The following is a 9,232-nucleotide window of genomic DNA, read 5'->3' on the forward strand; positions in this document are numbered from 1 at the left end:
TTTCCGACTATAATAGTAACTAGTCCAACTAGTCCAACCTAGATACCCTTTTTCAACTCGAGTGAACGCGACACCCGCCTCGCCATTATGAGGACGAGGGGGTGCGTACCATGCTTCATTAGGTTCAACGTTCTCAAGAAATACGCCTCTATAGGTACATACAACGACTAGGCCATCACGCCAATTGGTATAAGGAGGGCCGGAGGCGGCGTCCCGGAACAATACCATTGATTTATCGTAATGGCTGAGTCGCCAACGTAGGCGCCACGATTCTCTCACCCAAATACTAAACTCGGTTCGTGTGATCTTCATAGAGAAGTCGCTCAGAATAACGGTGCCCCCTATACGAATATATCCGATGATCTTATCTGAAAATTTATATTGCTTGAAGTCTGCGATGTCAGGTTCGATGAGCTAAATGGCTTGGGCTCTTGGGTATTTGTCGAGAAGCTTGATGGCGTTTTCGGGGTTGGCATGAGAGGCGTCATACATATCGGCCTTTCCCATAATTTCCGTTGCAACTTCTGGAATTATGACAAGGTGGAAGAAGATTAAAACGATTGGCTTTGCCTCGGACATGATTGCAAACAGGCTTGTTTATACGCCGAGAAAGAAGATAGGTTGCTGTAATTCAAATAAGGGCCTAGGAGAAGTAGCCTATTTGATATGGATTAAATATTGCATCATTAATAAATTTCCCAGTTAGGGAGCGTCTTTTTATAAGAGTTTAGTTTCCTGAGATGATGTCTGAGACCGTTTGTTGTACTTTCCTAAGAACTAAACAACAAAATACCAACCTATAGTATGGACTAGAATCTTGGGGAAGTATTAACAGCTTACCATGTGATGCATCTGTAGAAGCTCTAGATATAGGGGCTTTCAACTACAGGCAATAGGAAGACATGGAATAATATAGATTACCAAGCAGCTCCGGAGAATTTTCAGATGGGGTTTTCAAATGGCTCCAGGACCCATAGACCAATGATACCTCTATATTCGTGTATACTGAGCTGCGCGAGGAGTAGATTGTAAGCGCGATAAATTTCATGTTAGCGTCACGTGATACCCCCGAAAGCCACCTTCTACGACAGGGTTTATCACTGATTGGCCAGTTCAAGCCCGTATCTAGTGGCCCTCAGCTTTGGATTTGTCTTCCAACCTCCTGAAAACGTGCGCATTTCGTATGGAACCCTATTTTAAGCGCTCGGGGGAATTTCTTATACTATCATAATAGGTAAGTGGCCAAGATTATTCCATGGTCGCCTTTATCCCTATCTGCGACAGTCTTATAATGGAACTTGGCAAGGCCTAGCCTTTTATGAGGGGACGTTTCTTTTACAGATAATACGACCCTGCAGCGTATTCGTAGGCGGTTCAAACACGAACTCCAATTTAACTAATTATAGTACAGATTGCCTTCTCTATGAGGCTGACTAACGAGGTAGCATACTTTAGGAACCTAGATAGGGTCGATTAAATCACTTATAAATTCAGCCTGCTGATCCTGGGTCGCCTTGAGCGTATTTCTACCACGTCTTTATATCTCAATGTAACCTTACCGCATCTCGGCTATATTAAACTGCAATGACAATACAACCTTTCAAAATAGCTCCGAGTGGCTAGAATTTTTTAAGTTATGGTGACGTCTCTGGTACTTTTCGTATATAATCTCTCGTTTTAAAGGATTTCTCAACTGTTTATGGATCTTATGCGGACAACTACTAGGACTGACACCCAAAATATACCTAGGTAAGTCTAAAGAGGGGGAAATATGCATTACCTACAAGTGCTCAGCGTAGCCGCTCTACAGTTTATTCCCCCAGCGCACGGTGACCTTGCGCTTGAGGATGTACTGTCATACTCAAAAATTCATAAACAGCGTCAACATCCAAGGGTCAGACATGATGCTAGGGCCATCGCTGCAGATGCAAGCCCATGTGCGGGAAATTTCGAGAAACCGAGTTACCGATTTTCCGACTTCCAATTCAACAAGACGGCGACAGGAGATCTAAGCATGACCCATTTCCAACTTTTCGACGTTGCAAACAATGGATCTACGTTTTGCACAACGCCCTATTTGCAGGATGTAAACAACCCTGCATGGAATGATTGCGAAAATGACTTGAAAGATCCTATAGGCGCGAGAACTTTATTCAAATATTCGGGATTGGATAATGAACTCGAAGTCAGCCAGATGTGGTTATGTGAGCTCGAGAACAAGACTCACCCGTAGGTTCCACCATACTTTCTACGTTCTACAAGCGGATTCTAATTCATTCACTAGTCATCCCTATTTCTCATCGGCAAAAATTGACCTAAGAGAACTGCTTAAATGTGTTGATGATCCTAAACAAACGAGATGTACCGTGGAAGACGAAGACGCAGTAGACGCATTCGGTGGGGATTATACAACTCCAATCTGGAGTTCTGACCCCATAGATATAATCCCACCAAATCATGGAGAGAAAACGGAGACTCCATGGAACCCAACCCCTTGCATCGGCCCATCCTTCAGCTATCCATACTGGGATGTACAAGACTTCTCTTATAAGGAAGGGGACGACGCAAGCTCCGTGAGCTTCCGTCTGAATAATCACGCCAGCAATCAATCAGTAGCTTGCACGGCCGAAGCAGGGGAACTGTCGAGCTGTGAGGACAACTCGACGACGGTGATATTTGCGAAAGCTACTAGGGAACTTTCGGTCAATCAGACGTGGGTATGCAAGGGTGACGAGAAGTACCCGAAAGAGTATGTCATGCTACCCCTGCTACGTGTCGTATAGCTAACATCGCCAGCGTGACTTTCCGAGCTGTTGGCAGCGTGGCCATTGAGCTAGACTCAGCGAACTCGACGCTGATCAAAGGTAAGAGATTAATTGCATAAAGAGATTGATAATACTAATGAAAATTGAAGGATTGCTGACCGAGCCCATCGCTCTAACCCCGAACGTTGCTCCGGAGGGGGTAAATCACCCAGATTGTATTGAAACATCCGAAACGCCATCATGGACAGTGTCATCCCTTCGTTGGAACGAGAAATGGCGAAATGGATACAACACCGGTGACCTAACCGTCACCTTCTATAACCCCGCAACTGGCTTCCAGTTAACATGTACAGGCGACGGAGAAGAGCTTAACCCCGATGGAAGGTATGGCAACGATAGATGGTGGGGCTGTAGTTATGCTAGGTCGGCTTTTGAGGATTACCGAATCAGTTCGTTGATAAAACTTAACCCCGAAACGGAGATCTTCTCCATCAAGCAGACGTGGTACTGTAACGGTCATGACGATAAGCTACCGTATGTATCGTCCACATCCTTATACGTCAGTTAGACGAGACTAATGTGAACCGACAGGGCTGAGATCGTAGCTGAGGGAAGTACTGATTTGAAATTGACATGCACTTCGGGTCATGACGCTGCAACCAACACAACCGCTAGATATTGTCATCAAACCGAGTACCCTTTGACAGTCGAAGGGGCCGTAACGAACAAGACTGAGCTCGCCAAGGACGTATTCCTTGAACTAGCCCCCGCTGGTTACAGCTGCACCATCGCCTCCGTCCTAGCCCCACAATGGCGATCTCACTGGTCAACCGACAACATCTTCTCAGCCCCAACATTCGCCAATAACTTCGTAACAAAAGTCTTTTATGGCATCCAGTTCATGGCAATCGACGGTTTCCAGTACGTAGCTTTCAAGGGCTTATCCGCGACTCCTTTCTTATCCGCGAGCAAGCCAGGGAAGTGGTACGACTGTAAGGACTACGTAAAGGGGGAGGAATCGTCGAGTGCATGGGCGCAGTATAATATCGATTGCAAGTGGCAGCTTGATCTAGAAACTGGTTACTACGCCCTCAACCATACTTGGTATTGCGACGATAAGGATCCGGATCATCCGTAAGTCTGCCCTTTTCCCTTCGGAATCTTCCCGCCTTGTGAGGTACCCCTTTCTAAACTTCGAAAATACAGAATTGTCTTCACGGCCTCGGGAAGTAGATTCGATAACTACACTTGCTACGTCGACCGCGCCGAGCGCGATGTATCGTGTGGCCCAGTCGGACCGGAGGCACCACCTATCTTGCCTACGTCTATCGAGTGGGAGGCAATGCCGATTGATGCGTTTAAAGCTCGATATCCATCTTTAGGAGCGCATTAACTAGTCGATATATTACAAATCTAGCATACCAAATATATCTATTCGCTTGAAACTACGTGGGATGTGATGTGATACAATATTTATGGTGCTCACTTACCCCTTTAGTGCGTCGGAAAGTCTCCGATTGGCGTATATTATCGGATCGTTCCGACGCCACCGGGAGCGCCAAGGCGGAGTTGGGCCGATGAGTGGTTAGTATCCGGTAGATTACCAACAGCTAAGTGTCTCCTGTCAATATTGCATCTTCATAAGGAGCACGTAGGAAGGCCTACAGCGTAATGGTAGAGGAAACTCTGTATTATGAATATATCAACTCAACGCAATGCAACGCAACGCCACTATGAAGGGGTATCAGGACCTAACCACCAGCCTAACCGGGAACACCCTTAAAAACCATCGCAAAACGCAACGAGGCCCGTCCGTTAAGTCTTTCTACCCCTCGTTCGTTTTCAATTTCATTTTCGTAGTCAAATATCGCCGCTTAGATACCTACCTATCATCATCACCATCTACCAGCCGTAGTATGAATAAGAACTATTTGGGCCACCGATATAGTACGTCAAATTCGGGTCCTGCTGGTGCTGGCGACTCACTGGATAGGTTGTAGCTGTCATTGTATTCTGGACGACGTATCCCGGTTCGGCCATGAGGTACTGCGGTGGTTGTTGAGATATCAAGTTAGGCGGGGTGACGTGGGGTGCTGATCGGTCGGCCCAGAAGGGGGATTGGCTCGGGTAGCCTAATTGTATACACATATCATCGTTAGTACAGGTGTTCTATAATCCACCATAAATGTACAATCGCTAGCAGTAATAGAGATATTACGTACACCAAGAACCTGTATTGCCCGGCGGGGGCGGGGGTATAGAAGGTTGAACGAGAGGGGGGTTCGTCAAGAGGTAGGGCTGGTTGACTCTCGGTAGGCCCTGGTAAGCAGCGAAGGTCGGACCCTGTATCGCAGGACTGTGTTTTGATCAGTATCTTAGAAAACCAAATGTAAAAGAGAAGGAGGGCAATTTTGAATACTCACTTTTCCACATAACCCGGAGCCTGCCTAGTAAGGATGGATGGATAATACGGGTGAGCCATGGAGGCGGCACTGATAGGTGGAGCGATGTTGGGCACGAAAGGCGGGGGCGGAGTCGTTCCCGTTGCCGTAGCTGAAGATGCGGCAGAACCTGTAGGCGAACCGACGTGGACAACTGTACTATGGTTATCGGGTTCTGGCTCAGGATCGGCGGCTGCGGTAGGAGGATTATTGGGGGGGCCACCGGGAGGTGGTGCCGCAGCGTCAGGCTGAGGCTGGGGTTCAAGTGGCTGACTCGAATTCGCGGTGTTCGTATTCGTAGAATTGGCGGGCATGTTGGTAGGCTGTTGCGAAACGGTACTATTGGGGTTCTGGATAGCGTTAATGCCGGAGAAACTAACAGGTTCTCGCCCGTTCGCGCTATCCATGTCAGAAGGTAGTGTGAATGGATAGGTGAGATTATGCGAGGAAGAAGAAGAGGATTTTTCGCGGTTTAAATGTGATGTAGTGGAAAATGCATGGGCCTTTGACCTGAACGGAAGAGTTACCGAACAGGCGGGTATAGAGTACGTATCGGCCAGCGTTTTAGTTACACCGTTGTCGATACCTGGTTGGTTAAAATTGTCCCATGCAGTTTGCTCGTCCTCACTACTATCACTCCAGCTTCCGGATGAATAAGCGGCGTCGAAGGGGTCCTGCGCCGGGTTTTCATTGAAGGCCATGTTGTGGGAGGGCAATAAACGATCACTGCGTTCGAGTGAGCAAGGTCCAATCCAGGATCCGCGTCAATACCTATTGTACAAGGCTGCTTTTGATGATTCCATTTAGGCAACTAAAAACGAGAGAACCTGTCTGCATTATATAGGACATAAAAAAGGGTAATTTCTTTGGAGAACATATTCCATATGATCTGATGCAATGCATTGACTAGAGCCTATGGTAACACCATCGCGAACGTTCGCATAACCAGGGAATTTCGGCCATCAATTGGATTTAGAGATAGGAAAAACTTACCTATGGACGAGCTTAAGGCGGGGTTTGCTCTCTGCGATCGGATAGCTACGAATAGAGCGCGTACAATGACAAGTAGGTCAACGCCTATGGTATCCTCCAACCCTAAAAAAAGGGCATACCTATAGATACAATTTGCCATATCGTCATATCATAGGCGTATGGCCTTGCTAGGCGTTTAATATTAAAACCTTGGTCTAATATAGTTACCTAGGTAGAGTCTATCTTCTTAATTTGGGGGAAATTCGAGATGAAATCATCGTCAGCCATTCATAGCAACCATATTATGATGCGAACGAGATGTACGCGCTAAAATAGGCACGTGCAATGATTTGACCGGGATAAGGGTTTGCCTACTAATATTAAGCATTAGCATTGATGAAAAAATAAGTATATCTGACGAAAAGTGCGAGAATTAAAAATATGAAAGAGATATCAATATGCTACCAACCCACCCCAAGCGCCAAATTTACATGACTTCGCCTCTAAAAAAGACTCGCATCAATCCCTATGACTAAAAAATAGCGCCATAAACCGTCGATTCATCGTCCTCTTCTCCAAACACCTAGCAATAAGCCCTCTTGTGTAACTTCAAGATAGGGGTGAACCCCACAGTATCGTGATTATGTAATCATGAGTAAGTCATCTTTTCGGGACGAACTGGAACTGGCTGTGCGACAGGTCGCGGAATATGCTGTTGGGGCATTCGCCTAATGGGAGCTGGCTCAGGAGCATAGTATCCTCTCAACTCTCTAGTAGGATCTAACCTCGGTGGCGGCGGTGGAGCGGGTGGTGAATAATACCCAGCGATCTCTGGATTGTTAAGATTTGTAGCAGGAAGAATCACTCGTGGTGTAGCCTGTGCCTGTGCTCTTGAAAATGCGATTTGAGCTGGCGTTGGATCGGGCGTAAGAGGCGATACAATTGAGCTTGAAACTGACGCTCGGGGCGAAAATTCAACCCCTCTCAGACCTTCACTATCATCCCTAGGTGGCTCATGTGTAGGCCTTGGCCTTGAGTGGAATAATCCACATAAGTAAGAATTTGAACCATTAGCCATCGAGTCAAATTCCGACGCAAGCCGTGAAAACTATTCACTGACACGCTGTCGCGTACCTAGGTAGTCACGACAATGAATCCTGCCTGTATTCCCTGTCAGATTTGGTGGACTGCCTAATTGTGGGGCTTGCGACTTACCAGCAATCAATCGTACTCAACAAATTGGCCCTTAACTTGTAAATAGCGAGCGACAAACATGTATGAAAACGCAGATTCAAATATTAAATCGTAAGTGAATGAATAGAAAAATGAGGCGAAACGGGCTGAAGAAAAAAAAAAAGAAAAGTCAAGGTAGAAAGTGTAAGCAAGGCAGGCATGAATTAACCACCCTCATCGCGGCCTCTGATTGGATGGAGCAAGGTCCTATTGAAGTAGGGCAATTTATCAGAATTGCTAATATATGTTAGTATTCACACCTATATATCGTGAGTATACTAACAGCCACCATCGTACCTATACCAGCTAGCATGTGGCGCAGGCCCCTTAACAACCCTTAATTACCTCCGACTTTCCACCGACCTACCTATCTCGTAATACCTTTCCATGAACCCTTCCCAAACCAACCATCAACCAATCCAATCTCCTTCAGAATCCCAAAGAGGAATAAATTATTAAAATTTGACCATAATACTAATTCTAAACTTTATAATACCCCTAAAAATGCTAGTCACCACAGTCCCCATCCCCTATCCCCTCACTCTCCAAGCAGAGCCCCTAACCCCCGCATCATTCGCCCCTTTCGGCTCCGTCCTCACAAACCCAGCACCCACACTCCGACCCCATGAAGTCCCGGCCAAACCTCTCCCCTCGGGCCACGGGGCCGTGTCCGCAAACCAGGGCACGGCCATCCAGTACCGTGCCCTAGCGCCACCACTAAGAGACTTATACGCCCAAGCGCCTAGCCGCGCGGCAGCAGAACCCCGAACAACTATGTTCGTATGTCAAGCGCGGGACTTACTCCCTGCTGAATCACTTGGCAGCAGCAATGATAATAAGGGGAGGGCAGAAAGCGATGGTGGCTTCTTCGAAGTAAAAATCCTCGAACGCCACCCCTTCACCACGCAGACCTTCATCCCGCTTAGCGTACCCGCCTCCTCGTCAACGCGGTACTTAGTCACCGTAGCACTAAGCTTAGCACCAGGTAGCGCGGACAAGGACCTCCCAGCACCTACTGAAGGTGCCAGCGGTAGTGCGAGTAAACCACAGCCCCAACTCCCAGGCCGGGGACTACCGGACCTAACGGGGTTACGCGCGTTCATAGCTACAGGTGCGCAGGCAGTTACCTACGGGGCGGGTACATGGCATGCGCCTATGGCAGCTTTAGGACCGCGCGGGTCTGCGATAGATTTTGTGGTTGTGCAATTTGCTAATGATGTGCCGGTTGAGGATTGTCAGGAGGTAGCACTTGGGGGAGAGAATGAAAAGGGGAAAGACCCAAGGATACTAGTCAAAGTGTCGGCGAGTACAGCCAGGCTTTCCAAGCTATAAGTTAAGGCAGTTTAGGTAGCAAGTTTAATAGAAGCGGGTTCAACCGAATTCGTTGTGGTGTGCAGCGAGGGTAACCCCGTAATATACCCCCGCTTATGCGCGAATGACTGGTGATATCCATTGTTGCCGCGTTTCAGGGGTGATAGAAGCTTCCGGAGAGTTTGAAAAGCGGAGATATTGGCGACATTTACCTGTGTATATGTTAGACGAGGAAGGAGCAAGTTCACTTTATCATAGTACCTGGTGCTGGTGCCTTTTTCAGAATTTTTTGATGCATTCAACTAGCGCAAAACGCGGCCGGGAAACAAATGTACAATGGTAAACCCCCCTAAGAGTTGCCTAGATAGAGTCCTTCCGTACCCGGACTATCTATTGAGGAGGCCCGTAGAAACAATCGGAACCGTTAATCAACCCTCCTCCCGCCTTTTTTTTCTCTCGCCTCTCGGCCATTACTTCCTCCCCATCTCTCCACTACCACAACACTCCCCT

At 47.4% G+C, this 9,232-nt stretch overlaps 3 protein-coding genes across 3 annotated transcripts; 2 read left to right on the forward strand and 1 right to left on the reverse strand.

Annotated features, from left to right (window-relative positions):
* Positions 1 to 1,558: 1,558 nt before the first annotated feature.
* On the forward strand, positions 1,559 to 4,210 carry F4822DRAFT_219379 (uncharacterized protein). Its single transcript, XM_051453969.1, has 6 exons — positions 1,559 to 2,229; positions 2,285 to 2,749; positions 2,797 to 2,864; positions 2,915 to 3,299; positions 3,357 to 3,899; positions 3,972 to 4,210. The coding sequence occupies exons 1-6, from the start codon at positions 1,772 to 1,774 to the stop codon at positions 4,156 to 4,158; spliced, it is 2,106 nt and encodes a 701-aa protein (XP_051315736.1). The 5' UTR covers positions 1,559 to 1,771; the 3' UTR covers positions 4,159 to 4,210.
* Positions 4,211 to 6,207: 1,997 nt separating this feature from the next.
* F4822DRAFT_400366 (uncharacterized protein) lies at positions 6,208 to 7,524 on the reverse strand. The gene is made up of 2 exons (XM_051457851.1): positions 7,394 to 7,524; positions 6,208 to 7,339 (listed from the first exon to the last, which is right to left on the reverse strand). Exon 2 carries the CDS (start codon positions 7,254 to 7,256, stop codon positions 6,828 to 6,830), a length of 429 nt encoding a protein of 142 aa, XP_051315737.1. The 5' UTR covers positions 7,257 to 7,339; positions 7,394 to 7,524; the 3' UTR covers positions 6,208 to 6,827.
* A 79-nt stretch (positions 7,525 to 7,603) lies between these two features.
* On the forward strand, positions 7,604 to 9,063 carry F4822DRAFT_219416 (uncharacterized protein). The gene has a single exon (XM_051453971.1). It carries the CDS (start codon positions 7,916 to 7,918, stop codon positions 8,741 to 8,743), a length of 828 nt encoding a protein of 275 aa, XP_051315738.1. The 5' UTR covers positions 7,604 to 7,915; the 3' UTR covers positions 8,744 to 9,063.
* Positions 9,064 to 9,232: the final 169 nt, after the last annotated feature.

Source organism: Hypoxylon trugodes (assembly GCF_022578975.1).
Source record: "Hypoxylon trugodes strain CBS 135444 unplaced genomic scaffold F4822scaffold_4, whole genome shotgun sequence".
Classification (NCBI taxonomy): domain Eukaryota; kingdom Fungi; phylum Ascomycota; class Sordariomycetes; order Xylariales; family Hypoxylaceae; genus Hypoxylon; species Hypoxylon trugodes.

Bases quoted from the DNA above. Each gene is read 5' to 3' on its own strand.
- F4822DRAFT_219379 (XM_051453969.1), top strand. From the start codon at position 1,772: ATGCATTACCTACAAGTGCTCAGCGTAGCCGCTCTACAGTTTATTCCC. The intron at 3,300-3,356 runs GTATGTATCGTC...GTGAACCGACAG, and splicing joins GGTCATGACGATAAGCTACC to GGCTGAGATCGTAGCTGAGG. The intron at 3,900-3,971 runs GTAAGTCTGCCC...TCGAAAATACAG, and splicing joins GATAAGGATCCGGATCATCC to AATTGTCTTCACGGCCTCGG.
- F4822DRAFT_400366 (XM_051457851.1), bottom strand. From the start codon at position 7,256: ATGGCTAATGGTTCAAATTCTTACTTATGTGGATTATTCCACTCAAGG.
- F4822DRAFT_219416 (XM_051453971.1), top strand. From the start codon at position 7,916: ATGCTAGTCACCACAGTCCCCATCCCCTATCCCCTCACTCTCCAAGCA.